The sequence below is a fragment of the Ahaetulla prasina genome, chromosome 7, assembly GCF_028640845.1.
Source record: "Ahaetulla prasina isolate Xishuangbanna chromosome 7, ASM2864084v1, whole genome shotgun sequence".
NCBI classification, from domain to species: Eukaryota; Metazoa; Chordata; class Lepidosauria; order Squamata; family Colubridae; genus Ahaetulla; species Ahaetulla prasina.
This window is the reverse complement of record NC_080545.1, coordinates 83,880,776-83,895,916: the sequence shown is the minus strand read 5'-3', so window position 1 is coordinate 83,895,916 and position 15,141 is coordinate 83,880,776. Positions and strand designations below refer to the sequence as shown.

The 15,141-nt window shown below is 41.8% G+C and overlaps 1 protein-coding gene across 1 annotated transcript in view; it reads right to left on the bottom strand.

The window, feature by feature from the left end:
- The window catches only part of WNT5B (Wnt family member 5B), a 124,798-nt gene that overhangs the window by 15,134 nt on the left and 94,523 nt on the right, over positions 1-15,141 (bottom strand). Inside the window, exons 2-3 of the mRNA XM_058190561.1 lie at positions 9,871-10,010; positions 8,076-8,323 (exon numbers count right to left, since the gene is read on the bottom strand). Coding sequence (XP_058046544.1) covers positions 8,076-8,323; positions 9,871-10,010 — 388 coding nt within the window. The remainder of the gene's footprint in view (positions 1-8,075; positions 8,324-9,870; positions 10,011-15,141) is intronic.

Here is a 15,141-nt window from a genome sequence, read left to right as displayed (position 1 = left end):
ACAGAGATACATTTCTTAAATCAGATGCCTCACTTCAGTTTTCCTCATAATTTGTAACCTATTTGATATCATCATGCTCAGCCTGTTATAAAGATAAAGGTTCCCCTCACACATATGTGCTAGTCGTTCCCGACTCTAGGGGGTGGTGCTTATCTCCATTTCAAAGCCAACTTCGGCGCTATCCGAAGATGTCTCCGTGGTCATGTGGCCGGCATGACTAAACAACAAAGGCGCACGGTATGCTATTACCTTCCCACCAAAGGTGGTCCCTATTTTTCTACCTGCATTTTTTATGTGCTTTTGAACTGCTTGGTTGGCAGAAGCTGGGACAAGTAACGGGAGCTCACCCCATTACGCAGTGCTAGGGATTCGAACTGCTGAACTGACGACCTTTCAATCAACAAGCTCAGCGTCTTAGCCACTGAACCACCGCGTCCCTCGGTGTCACATCACCCTGTTATAAATCCTATCTATTCCCATCCTGCCCAGATCCACATTTCACTCTCCATAATTGCAATTAACAAGCATCTTACAAGAACTTTGAATCAGCACATACAGCTAACTCTAAAGGGATCTCAGAATATGTTCCTTTAATGCATGGGGATGCCTCAACAACAATGTATTGAAACAACCACAATTAGCAAAGATTTTTTATTATGTACAGGTAGTCCTTGACGTACAACAGTTCATTTCGTGACCATTCAAAATTACAATGGCAGTGAAAACAGTGACATATGATAATGTGCATCCTCGTGATAATGTGATCAAAATTTGGATGCTTGGCAACTGACTCATATTTAATGATGCTTGCAGTGTCTCAGGGTCAGGTGATCACCTATTGTGACCTTTTGAGAAAGTCAGTGGGGAAACCAGATTCACATAACAACTATGATACTAACTTAACTATACCTATAGTGATTCATTTAACAACTGTGGCAAAAAAGGTCGTAAAATGGAGCTAAATTCACTTAACAAATGTTTCACCTAGCAACAGAAATGTTGGATTCAATTGTGGTTCTTAAGTCCAGGATTAATTTATACAACCAGAATTTATAGAACCATAATGAGCCATGGTGGTGCAGTGGTTAGAGTGCAGTACTGCAGGCTACTTCTGCTGATCACCGGCTGCCAGCAGTTTGGCAGATCGAATCTCACCAGGCTCAAGGTTGACTCAGCCTTCCATCCTTCCGAGGTGGGTAAAATGAGGACCCAGATTTTTGGGGACAAGAGGCTGACTCTGTAAACCACTTAGAGAGGGCTGCAAAGCACTATAAAGCGGTATATAAGTGTAAGCGCTATTGCTATTGCAAGACAGCCTCTCAATTTTTCCTCCTAAGGAGTCAAGATTTTCAAACCTATGGGAAGGATTGGCAGTAAAGAGACCGGCAGCTTCTTGATTCCATTAGTCCATCAGCCACCCCCTTATATTCTAATTTATTGTTCTTTGGATTATCTTACAGGAATTCTTCCTGGATTTGTTTTACAAAGGATGGCGTGAGCACTATTTAAATCAGTGTCGTATGCATCTGTCCAGCTATTGGCATCATTACACAATTCTGGTCAAACAAAAACTCTAAAACAGGGGTCTCTAACCTTGGCAACTTTAAGCCTGGTGGACTTCAACTCCCAGAATCCCCCAGCCAGCAAAGCTGGCTGGGGAATTCTGGGAGTTGAAGTCCACCAGGCTTAAAGTTGCCAAGGTTGGAGACCCCTGCTCTAAACCATATAAAACTACCTGCTTCCCTCTTGTGGTTTTATTGTGACTGCTGTTGGGTCCTCACATAGAGTAAAAAAGAAATCTATTCCAAAGAACATTCAAAAGACAAGTGATCCCTAAAACACCAGTTTAGAGATTGCAATCAAGCCAGATTGCTCATGAAGTGACCATAAACCTCAAAATAGTTGACTCTGAGGGATCATCAAGTAGGAAGGAGGTGTATCATCCGCTTCCCAGATGGCCACTGCTAGGAGGAGAACACGGACAAAAGCAATCAGACCAACAATTTGATGCAGCAACGTTCTTCTAAGGAAGATTTATGTTCTTATAGCAATTAAGCAGGTAGGACAGCCAAAGAGAGCAAGAGTGGGCAACCTCACTAATTTCATCCTCAAACTAATTTCAAAAGCCCTCTGCAAACAATTAGTACGGATCTCTGGCAAGAGCAATTTGTCTATTCTTCAATATCGTGCTGGGTGGGAAGGAAGTAAAAAAGAACAATGGAGACGGGGTGGAAGGGGGAATGGGATGTCCAAAAGAGAAAAGCTGAGTGCACATATCACACCAGGGCAGGGATTGCTCCAACGTGGTTTATAAAAACCCATAACAGCTGGGTTTACACAATGCTTTACACAAAAAAAACGAACCAAGCCACAATAAAACTAAGTACGACTTGCGATTTGCGTACTAGTTCAGAGAGAAAGAATGGCAGGGAGTGTAAAGAAGAAAGGGGGGAAATGGGCATCCCTGCCAACTTGGGGCTCTAAGTGCATGAAACTCCCAACTGGTCTTCCCCAAAAAACTCAGCAGAATGAAAGCTTGCAACCTTTAAGGTAGAGAATATCTAACTATGGGAAAGCTCTTGAAGAAAACTGATAATGAGATCAACTTATACTTCATTTCATGTACAGTAGTGGCCAAAATTGTGGAAGCCTTTTGGGAAAAGTGTATTTTCTAACACTAGCTAATAACACCACTTTTTTTGGAGCAGTACCATAAAATCATATATCAATGGAAAGATAATTTAATCAAGAATGTAATGCAATAACTCTTATGAAGGATTTGCTATTGGAATAGCAGTTACAGTATAAAGAAGAAAAGTGAGACATGTAGAAAAAAAATGAGATATACAAAAAGTATCACCATAGAAAAACAAGATATACAAAAATTATCAGTTAGTTAATACTTAGTTGGGTAACCTTTAGCATGAATTATGGCCTTGCAATGTCTTCCCATGGAGTGAACCAAGTCTTTTAGTTCTGGAGCTGTTATAAGATTGAATGATTGCTTCTATTAACTGGGTTTTATTGCTGGATCGCTTCTGACTAACAAGTTTCTTTAGTTGGCTCCATAGATTTTCAGTTGGGTTAAGGTCTGGGCCATTCTAGCAGGAGAATATGATTATCTTGAAACTCCCCCCAAAAAGTGGTGTTATTAGCCATCAAACCTCAAAAATACACTTTTCCCAAAAGGTTTCCACAATTGGCCACTACTGTATGTAACCTTTCTAGAATAAATCTGTGGTCCTTTACGAAACAGGGAACATGGACAGGATTTGAAACAAGCTTCTTTTGACTCTATTTGCCCTCCCCCTCAAGAAGTCTTACTTCTGAATTAATCCTTGGGGACAAACGTTGATTTTTTTTAAAAAAATGGTGAAAATCATGGCTTTGACAATCTTTTTTCCCTAAAAACTCTGTTGAAGCAACATTAGGCTGTAGCGTCAGGGACATTTTGAAGCATTTGCACTATAAGGGGTAGATTTCAGCCCTAAAGTATAATGCAAAATTGTCTCATCAGTCAACCATCAGAGACAGAAGCAAATAAGAGAACAAAAGCAGTGTTAGCATGGGATAGGCATATACCAATAGTGACAAAAAAAGGGACGCACATTTTAACAGAAAAGCAGTATGCAAATAAAATTGTAAAAGTCATGTTTTTCCCATTATTTGTAAATGTTCATTGAGAGAAAATATAATACTATTGCATAACAGCTGTCTCCTTCTAGTTAACCTCAAGTCTACATAGCTTTATGGACATTTCTGTTTAGTTTTCCTAGAAATAATGTAGAAGAGTTTTGCCATTTTCTGGATTTTTTGTTAACGTCCCAGTATATTCCACTCCAGTATATTCTGCTAACTTTGTTTGGCCTCAGAGACTAAGCAGGATGGCTTGAATTGTGGTGAAAACGCCAACTTTTTTTGTGGGGAGAGGGAGGAGATTTTGCTTTTAACAGTAATTGTCAATATATGCAATTTCTGATTTCGATTTTCTACCTAGGATAGGAGAGGCTTGAACCTACGTCAGCCTGTTTTAGTTCAACCCAATGCACACTACACCTCAGCCTAATTTTTTATGAACTTCAACCCACGTTCTAAACCAGGATTCTCCAGAGTAGTCAATATTGACCTCCAACGGTCAACGGAACTATCCATTGTTGTTGCTGTAGTATAAAACAACAAACCTACCGTAACATAGTACTATTAAGGTAGCATTAAATTACAAGCAAAAAAAGAGAGAGAGAAGAAAAAGAAAAAGAAGGAAGGAAGGAAGGAAGGAAGGAAGGAAGGAAGGAAGGAAAGAAGGAAAGACAGACAGACAGACAGACAGACAGACAGAAAGAGAAAGAAAGAAAGAAAGAAAGAAAGAAAGAAAGAAAGAAAGAAAGAAAGAAAGAAAGAAAGAAAGAAAGAAAGAAAGAAAATTGATGAACAATCTGAAAGTTTGGGAGGGCCTGCTAAACTGTGTGGTCCACTGAGTTCAGTCCTGCACCAGGAGCAATCTGATCCCTAGTCAGCAGCATGCTGAGCAGGAAAGAACAAAAAAAGCATATGGTGGCCTTATCCTCTGGCTCCACCTGCTATTGGTGTTAACTCTGCCCAACATCACTCTACAGCCCCTAATAGACCTTAAGGAAATGCTGCCTTTTTACCACTCCATCTTTTAGGTTGCACTTACTAAGGGCAATGGAATTTACTCCCAAATAAACACACATAACATTCACTTGTGAATGTTTTTATGGCAGGATAGGCCACGGAAAAGGGTCGTTATCTACATTCTACACATAGGAGGTTTTTTTTTTAATTTAAATTACCCTTATGGGAAGGATGCATCTAATTTATTTATTTTATTTATTTTATTAAATTTTTAAATTTTTTTAAAAATGTCCCTTGTTAAGTACTAAACTTGCCTAATCAAATGTGAATCTCTCAGTGTTTACTTAAGTTTACTTCTTCGTAGCTATTGTAACTTTATCCATTGTGCCACAGCTCTAATCATTTACAACACACAATATAAGCTACGTTGCAATTGTCTGAGATGCCCTGCCTATACCCACACACACAAAGTCAAAGTGCAGACCAAATATCCAAAGTTGTACTCTTTCTCCTTGGGACAATAGTGCAAAAAATAACAGATGTAAAAATACAGTATATCTATTTGCTGATCTATTATTATGCTCCAAATCAGCTGCTTTGGGTAGTTTACTTTTTCTGACTAACACTAGTGCCAGCTCTGGATTGAGTAATGTGTTACAATTAATCAAACTGAAATACAATAGCCCTGAAGTGGATTTCTAAGGGAATCCATTAAAGGGGCTTCTACTTTGAGAAGCTGGGGGAAAAGAGGGAGCTGCATTTTAACACCTTGCTTTTATTAGCCTTACACATCAAACCTCAGCCCCGGATTTCTCCATTTCTTACTGGGGAGAGTTGCATTTCAAAAGGACTGAGAACAATATATCCAGCTCACACCTCAATTCAAATTCTGCAATGATCTGTCAATGAGTGCCTTTTGCCACTTAGCAATTGGCACCCTGGGGAAGTCTCAAGGTAGTGGATAGGGCTAGGCTTCCTGCTGCCTTTCCTGGAGGTGCACCAGCATGGAGAAAGCAAATAGCAAAGTGGTTATCAGGGCTCCCCCCCCCGCCCCTTGCCCCCTTCCTGCCAAGGGTTGCAAGCCAGGAGGGTATCTTCCATTTGGGAAAAGGAAGAAGACAAGGCAGGTTAATCAGAGAAGGAGAATCTGTGCAGCTCAAGGTTGAAATGAGAGGTCCTTTGGTGCTCTCTGAGCCTTGTTGTTTCCTTGCAGATGTTTCATCAACCCAAACCAGGTAACATCATCAGCACTAGTTCAGGTAATGAAACGTCTACAGGAAAACAACCAGGCTCAGAGAGAGAGCACCCAAGAAACCCTCAATCAGAAGGCTTTTTAAAAAGGTATTTCTTAACAAAGCAGGTTCTCAGGTGAGATTGTAATTGGCTTTTTTGGGGGGGGGTAGATTAACTCTTCTAGCAATAGAAAGGAAGAAAGAAGGGAGTTCAGAAAAAAGGTTAGGGTTGCTGGTTTCATTCCTGGGCATTGTACTTTGTCCGTTCCCCCCGCCCCCGCCTTTTTTTTTTTGTTTTTAAATCTTCTAGCTCCAATTTTGCCAAAGCAGGACTTCTCAGAGCTAAGCCTTCTCCTTGTGATGCAAGGACAACTCCCAAGAAGCTCAACAATGGCCCTGCTAGTTGGAAATCCTGGTAGTTGAGGTTTACTCATCTGAAGGGGGTTGGTAACAGATTGGGAGAAAGTGACTCAGCTACTCAAAATACACTATGATACCAACCTTTCTTTCATAGTCTGATGACCCCATACTTCACCTGAGGCACACCAGAGACAAGTGCTGAAACAGGAGATTCTTCAGTGCCTGTTTTTGTTATGGAAAAATGGAGTGAAGCCTACATAAGCTTACTTACATAAGCTACGTAAGTTTAATGTTTTATCCCCATATGTGGCTTTCCCACTGCACCTTTTTCCTTCTTTCAACCTGTTGCCCCCAGGTGTTTATCCTTAAGACAGAATCACAGTATCAGAAAGACAAGGAATTTCTGAAGCTGCCTTTTGGGGCACTTTTTAAATTTATGGTGAATTAAAATGAATTGGATAGAGCCTGATCCTAACTTTAAAAATAAAATTTAATACTGTGGCTAAGCCTTGGAATACTCAGGCAACAGTGTGCATCTAAACCAAGTACAAAGTGCATTTTTGCTGCACATCTAGAAATCCGATCAATCAAGTATATCGTCATCTGTATTTTCTCCAACCCATCTCATTTTAAAAGGCAGTAATACACTTTTAATTACTCGGTGATTAATACTTTCTGAGAGCTCTTCAAGTTGGCAATATAGAGGTGACTGATAAGAACATTGCTCAGATTGGGAAGATTAGAGTCATGACAAGTGATTTAGATAGTATGCAAACAAATAAATGCATCATGCTGATAAAGATAAAAAGATGCCCTCAAGTTGCCCTCAAGTGACAATCATACATTTTTCTTAGGAATATGTATGTTATCATTAGATGTCTCCTATTAGACGACTTCATTCTTACTACAGCTTTTCCTTCCATCCTTTGACTTTTACAAGACTCTTGACAGAAAGCAAAAGTAGCAGTTCTAATCTACACAACTGAAAGAAGTGAGAAACCAAGTGCTTTAAGTCATTTCAAACAAAATAGTTCCTTACTTAAAACAAATAAACAAAACCTTCATCACTTATAGAATTTATCGTGCCAGCCAGCAAGAGATCAACAAGCTTTCATTAATTCTTGCATCTAACAAGGTTGTTGACCAATCATTTTTAATACTGCATCTTTTGTATTTTTTATATTTTACAGCAACACAGACCTGCTTGGGGTTGCAACTCCTCACATCTGGAGAACATCAAGCAACATCAAGTCTGAGACTCTGATGAAACAGCAGTTCAATTTGGCATTGCAGAATTTAATTAGGGATTAAATTAGGGATTTATCTGTCCCCACTAGTGCTCATTTTGATGAGTCTAATGCATTCAAGCCCTGCATGAAAAGTTAGCCTCTTACTCTTAGGCAGATTTTCTGTCTCTACACTATTTATTCTACCTCTATCTTGACAGCTGTTCTACTTTTACAGCAATGCCACCCAAATTGCTCTACTTTTCATCCCTGCGCTGGGTCTATTTCCCTGTTTCCCTGCTCCAGAAACCACTTTCATTCCAACTGGTTTCACTCGACTTTTGAATCTCCATACTCTTATGCAACATTCATACTACTAGCAGTCTACTTCTCATCTGTGTACAATTTATTTTTTTCTGAGAGTCTCTTCTCATCATGGTTAAGTATCTGCCACTTTCCATCCAGCTTTGCTGCTTCCTTCTAAAATACTTCCCAACCAGAACTTGTTCTGGCCCTTTTTGTCCTTGCCGTTTTCATCCCTCCAGCTTTGTTCTCTGTGCCTTCAAGCCATTCCATCCCAGATGCCTTCAGGCAAACAGTCTATGGAACCTCTGAATGGCCACCCATCCATGTCCTTTGCCTTCTCAGTTTTTCTTTCACTTACCAATGCTCATAACTCTGCCAAAAACAGATGTGTTGTCCACTGTGCTGCAGTTCCATCGCCTCTGCCTGAATTGGAATTGGCACTCTTTGATGGCGTTCTTAGCCCCCTCACCAATGTACATCATGTGTTCCTGGTATAGTTGGCACAACTTTCTCTGGCCCGGGGACAGCCCTGGTAGTTGGCTACACACTGGTTGGGCTCCAATGATGTACATCTCAGGTCTCTGGATTGGATTCATAGCCAATGACCTGGAATGAGGAAAACATTGTCAAGAAATAAATCCTTCCATTCCCCACCATCCAGTCAGAGCTGAAGAAGCTTCTTGGATGAGAAACGAAACATCTTCAAAGAAAAACCAGAAAGTGCAGTTGCCTCTTGGGGGAGAAAAACACCTTTGGGATTGTCAAGAAATGCCTTTTTTGGGGTGTTAAGGCTTTGTCTCTCAGCAGAACTAGGGCATAAAGTCATAGACCTTTCCAAACACAAAGAGAAATAGTTTGGAATGAGGAAGCGAAGGCTTCCTTATTTAAGGACAACCACATAAGCGTCCAACTGGTTCATGTTTATTGACTCACATCAGCTTCACCATGAGATGGAGAATTAAATAGAGCTTTGTCCTGGAACTAAGTAGCTGAATTAACTATCAGCAAAGGATCTTGCCCACAAGATAAGGGTCTGTCATACTCTTCAGGGAAAAAGAGCCTGCTTTGAGAAAACTTTGGGAAAACACTTTCCATGCAGGATGGCTTTGGGACAAGTCCTGAGGCTTCAGTCCAGCAACCACTGAATCTGCTCCAAAGCAAGTTACCTGCAAACTGTTGCCTTGTACTCTATATTGTGGGGAATGTAAGAGATTCCCTACATCAATAGGAAGGATTGGGGAGGTGATAGCAGGGCACTCCGAGAAGTAAGTGTGTGTGTAAGGGGGTAAGGAACAAGGTTTTGGGAGCGTCTCATTCTCCAGAGGGAAAGAAACGGGCAATCAGTTATCTCATTTCATTTTATAAACGGTCCCGCAGTGCTTCAAAAGGGCCAAGACATCGATTGGAAGCCCCCCACCCGGGCCAGCAGCTCGGATTTCTTTCAACCCAGGCAACTGAGAAAAGTTAAGAGAAAAACTCTTTTTAGGGAAAGCCGTTCAAAGTGAGCCTCGCTTTCTCTCATTCTTCCCTCCGCCCAAGGATGTCGGCATCCCTTTAAAACGGGGCTTTTCTCCACCACTGCCGCCTCCTCCTCCTCCTCCACCACCACCACCATAAAAAGAAAAAAGGAAGGAAGGGAGGGAGGAAAAGAAAAAAGAGAGAGAGAGAGAAAAAAGGAAGGAAGGAAAGAAAGAAAGAAAGGGAGGAAGGGAGGAAAAGAAAAGAGAAAGAGAGAGAGAAAGAAAAAAGGAAGGAAGGAAAAAAGAAAGAAAAAGAAAGAAGGAAGGAAGGAAAGAAAGAAAGAAATGAAGGGAGGGAGGGAAGGAGGGAGGAAGGAAGGAAAAGAAAAAAGAAAGAGAAAAGAAAGGAAGGAAAAGAAAGAAAGAAAAGAAGGAAGGAAGGAGGAAAAGAAAGAAAGAGAGAGAAAGAAAGGAAAAAGGAAAAAAGAAAGAAAGGAAGAGAGGGAGGAAGGAAGGAAAAGAGAAAAGAAAGAGAAAAGAAAGGAAGGAAAAAAGAAAGAAAGGGAGGGAGGGAGGGAGGGAGGAAAAGAAAAAAGAGAGAAAGAAAGAGAGAAAAAGAAAGAAAGAAAAGAAAGAAAGAAAGAAAAGAAAAGAAAAGAAAAGAAAAGAAAAAAGAAATCCGACCCCACTCACCACCAAGAGCTGGCTTCGGCCAGGAGCTGCGTGTAGCCGCAGAGGAGAGCCAGGCGGAGGAGCAGTCGCGTCCCGGGCATGGTGCGCTTCCCGCGGCTCCCGCGCCTTTGCCCGGTTAGGCTGAGACTCAGCTGGGATCCCTGCAGGACAAGAAAGACAGGAGGGAGGGGGAGAGTCAGCCGCAGAGAAGAGCGAGCGAGGGGCAGTGGCGGCGGCGGGCGGAGTAGAGGTGGGGGGGGAGAAGCTTAAGTCCGGCGAGGGGGAGGTATCTCACTGAGGAAGCTCGTGGCGCGCCCCCCCTCCTCCCTCCGGCCAAGGACTCTCCCCCGCTCCCCGTCCTCTCTCATCTCCCCCACACCCAAACCCCAGCCAGGTTGGGCGGAAAATCCGTAGCTTTCCCGCCCGGAGAGGGGAAAGGTGCAGGGAGGGGGGAAGGAAGAGGCCAGTAACCAGAAGTTGCGCTTTTCCCCCAGCATAGGACAGGTCGAGCCCTCAGGAGCACATTACACATGCTCAGAGGCCCTGGGTCCCCTTGCCACCAAGGTTAGAGAAGAGGTAGAGTCAGGGAGGGAAGGAGGGAGCGCCCCATCTCTGGGTCCAGGAACGGTGAGATCATTCATAAAGTATGACATGGCATAGATCAAAGGGGGCTGGCGGTGGGGGTAAGTGCTGACAAGGGAGAGATGGATCTGGTCTGAGTTAAAGCCAGCAAAACAAGAACGTTTAAGGGGGCCCTTTCCAGTATGATCGATGTTCTGATGATGTTTGGAAGCCATTTTTTCAAGGTGCAAGGACCTTCTTTTAAGGCAAGAGGGATGCTAGCTTTTGAGTTAAGGCATCAAGCTACCGTTTTAAACAACCATTTTAAAAAAAAAAAAAGCTGATATACCACCCATTTTCAGACTCTTGCTGGCATATGTAATAGCACACCAATGAACAAATTGTTATGACCAATAACATCCAAGCTTTATTTTAAAAAAAGGAAATGTCTAGTAAGCCGGACATTTAAAAAATAATTGCAGCAAGCAAACATCTAGCTTTGTCTGCACTTAAGTCTGCATTTTCCATCTCTGAAGCTCAAGACACTTCTTTCCTTCCATAATTATCCCCAAGAAGAAGGGGAGGCAGAGAGCTCCATGTCCTGGTTATTCTGACACACCAACTGTTGTGCAACCAGCGCAGATCCTTCCAGAAATCAACATACTGACTATTCCTTCCAGAAACTGGGGGAAAGGAAGCCCAGACAGATATATTGACACCTGACAATTCAAAATTCTCTCTCTAGCTGGGCATTTCAATAATTGTTATGATTACAGTGCATATCTCTAACCAGAGCGCAGGAAAGAGTGAAAACAGCAAACATCCTGCTGGCACCTTTATTAAGCTTTGTGGATTAGCGTGCACTTGCATCAGAATCAAATGGATACCTGTGGCTAGTCCGGACTTAAATCAAGTTCTATCAAAGTTACCGGCTTGAATATGCAAACACTTGCTTGGCCTGGAAATATACAGTATTTATGGTACAGTTGAAGTCCAGAAACTCTTCCTCCTCTGGAGATACCAAGTTATCATAATGCATTGATGTGCAGTCAAATATTCTAAAGACCAGCATTTCCTTAGATCAGCCCTGAGCACAGAAGGGAAGGAGGAAGAAGAGACCAACAGGGAGGGAGTAGGACAACTATTCTTATTCCTTTCGTAGCTAATCATCAACTCCATCCCTAAAACACAAGAGTGGGAAGCTGGAAGGAGATCGTCTTTCCACACCACGTTTCTGGAGTTTACTCACTTCCATTCATACTGCCAGGACTTCATTTGCATCCCAACCCAGGAAGCTATGTTAATGTCAGGTCTCCAAATCCTAAACATGTGGATTCATAACACAGACTAGAGGCTATCTAATCTGAATAACCAGCGGTGTTCCACTACACACTGCCCCGGATCAGCCAGAAAGTAAGTGGAGGAATTCTCAATTCAAAGGCAAAATTTCCAAGAAAGTGCGAGCCCTTGCCCTGTTTAAAAATTAACCAGGAAGTGGGAACAATGTAGCGTTCATGATTTATTTTTGTTTGGTTCCATACCAAAGAACATCCCTTTGTCAAGAGGAATGCTAAAGAAATATTTGTTTATAGAGCTGGGTTAGCCTTTATTATCTGTGTCGAGGATAACACTGTTACGTGCTAAAAAGAGATTATCTAGCCATCTTGGCAAAGGATCCACTCTGAAAGTTTAGTAAATTGGGTCTTTTGATTATTGTAAGAGTTTAATGGCAAAAAATCTGAAAAACAGATTTCTTGCAACTTCAGCTTAGATTTATGCTTTCATGGGCCCAAGTTCAGTTCGCCATTAATCAGATTTATGCAATGATTGCAACTCTGGAAGATGCTAAAGCTTGCATGTTGCTTTGCTGTGGCTGGATTTATATTCAGAAGTATGGGTTATTGAATAAGCCTCAGTGTCCAGCTTTCCACAGAATGCTAAACCAGAAACAAATCACAATGACAGACTAGCCATCAAGAAAAGCAAATTACACATCACAACGATCATTGTGATATTATGCAACCTCTGTCAAAAACCAGTAAAAAAAGAAGAGAGAAAAAACGCTTTCCTATTAGCAATCAATACTTCTACTCTCTAGCCTACCTTTTAGTCTACCAAGAGTCTCAGAAACTGCAGAGTTAAGGTACTTCCTAATAAGGTTTTTATTAGCAATTGTCCTGCCTTTTCATACAGCTAGGAATGGGGACAGATTTGTTAGTTTCTGTTTGCAACCCTCATTTATTTTCTACATTTTTTCCCTTTTCCAAAGAATAAAAGAAAAGCCCCCCACACCTCACAATGCCTTTTGACTGGCTAGGAGCTAGCTATCGACTGTGCTTGGAAGTGTCCCTAATCTGAAAAGTGCAAAAAAGTCACATGAAACAGTTAATTAGTCATTAAATTTTGATTAAAACGAGACCCAGCAAGCTTTTAAAGGTCAAACTGTCAATAAGCATCTGTCTCTCAACAGCCCTCATTCTTATGTATTCCCCATATTTTACTTAGATGGCATTACAAGACTTCTGTGAAATTTTTACTCTCATTCATTCGTTTGTTTGATTTTTAGCCTGCTTTTATTTTTGGTGAATCAATCCAGTGTACATACCTATATACCTGGCGAATGACATTTATCTGGCCTTTGGCGCTATGTTTTTTTATCTAGGTTCAAAAATGCAAATCCACACAGGTCAATTTTGTTCCTTTGGAGCAACTCCACCCACTGGAGATTGGTGTGTGCAAACACTGTTGATTGGACTTTTGTATCAACCAAAATCTGACAAAAAGTTCATGTACTGTATTTGGCGTGCAACCCATCAATCAAGAAACCCAGGAAAGATGAATTTCTGGCACTCAAATCACGATCCCTGCTGATTCTGACATTCGGGTTCATATCCTGTTTTGATGGGAGGGACATGACTCCTGCTACACCTCTACACCCAACCCCGCAACTCCCCCTGCCCTGTCTCCATTCTATCCTCTCCACCACCCTGGGAAGTAGATTGGCTTAAGAAATAGGGGCTGTGTTTTTGCATAATATGCTAATCAAAAATAAGCAAAACGTGGCTGAAAGCATAAGGCAGCTTGTTTGATTTATGAACCATTGTTTAGCATGTTGGGCAAGCATTTACATAAAACTGATTTCAAACCATCCACTGGGCTTCATGGTTAAATAAGGATTTGAACGTGAATGCTCTCTGCCCAGCACATTTTTTTTTTATTTGCATTTATATCCCGCCCTTCTCCGAAGACTCAGGGCGGCTTACACTATGTTAGCAATAGTCTTCATTCTATTTGTATATTTATATACAAAGTCAACTTATTGCTCCCAACAATCTGGGTCCTCATTTTACCTACCTTATAAAGGATGTAAGGAGTCAACCTTGGGCCTGGTGGGACTAGAACCTGCAGTAATTGCAGGCAGCTGCTGTTAATAACAGACTGCATTAGCAGTCTGAGCCACAGAGGCCCTACACCACACTGGGTTTGCAGAGATGAGGCATCTATTCTACATCTCTTATGACTGTAATTCTGTTGCTTGTATTCTTACGATCCATCATGACTGTTTCTTAATATGATCTGATTGCTTATTTGTACCCTATGACTATCATTAAGTGTTGTACCTTATGATTCTTGACGAATGTATCGTGTCTTTTTATGTACACTGAGAGCTTATGCACCAAAGACAAATTCCTTGTGTGTCCGATCAGACTTGGCCAATAAAGAATTCTACCTATCTTATACAAACGCTTTGGGAGGAAAAAAGTCATGTAAATCCTAGGTAAGAGTTTGGGCAGGTAAATAATTGAACTTTTGCACGTACTCTTTTAGCATCTTCTGCCAGTAGCATCTTTAGCTATGGAGACTTGTAGAAATCACTGTCAGTAAAGGTCCTCACTCTAAATCAGGGGTCCCCAACCTTGGTAACTTTAAGCCTGGTGGACTTCAACTCCCAGAATTCCCCAGCCAGCAAAGCTGGCTGGGGTATTCTGGGAGTTGAAGTCCTCCAGGCTTAAAGTTGCCAAGGTTGGAGACCCCTGCTCTAAATGCACTTAGTAGTTAAAGTTAAGTTTATGGCCTATTTAATCCAGGCCAAAGTAATTTTATCCTTTTGGGGAGGGAGGGTGTTGGTGGGGGGGAAGACAACCTTAACTCAAACTCAACCGAAATAAAGATTCCCAGCCATGGCATTGCCCATCATGGGGCACCCTGAGATGCTTCTGTTCCACTTCCTGTTCCTGGTGTGGTGGGTGGTTATACTACTGTAAATGCCGAGCCTAGGATCCAAGGAAGGCAGATCAAACAGAGAAACCTTTGTCATGCAGAGCCTTCCTAGAAATGACCTGGTCTCTATGGCATGGGAATAAAAGCTCTCCTACAACTCCTCCCCAAAATAAACCTTCGGCTTCAAAAGGACTCCTTACAATACGCCTTCACACTCTCGATTCCACCCCCCCCAACCCCCCACATATACACCCCCCCAACCCCTTAGGGCAGGAGGTCCATGAACGTAAAGTCGTAGTAGAGAAAAGCAACCAAGATGGAACAGATAGGACTGGCACCAGCAGAGTTGAGTTTAATGGCTTTCTGGGAGGGTTTGCTGGCTGGGAAAGAGGAAAACTTCAAAGGCTTCTCTAGTCCAAACAGCAGATCAAGTAAGCTTGGCTAGAGATTATTGCACACCACTTCCTAATGTCATCTCCACTCTATGTTGGGAGAAAATTTTCCTTGCGT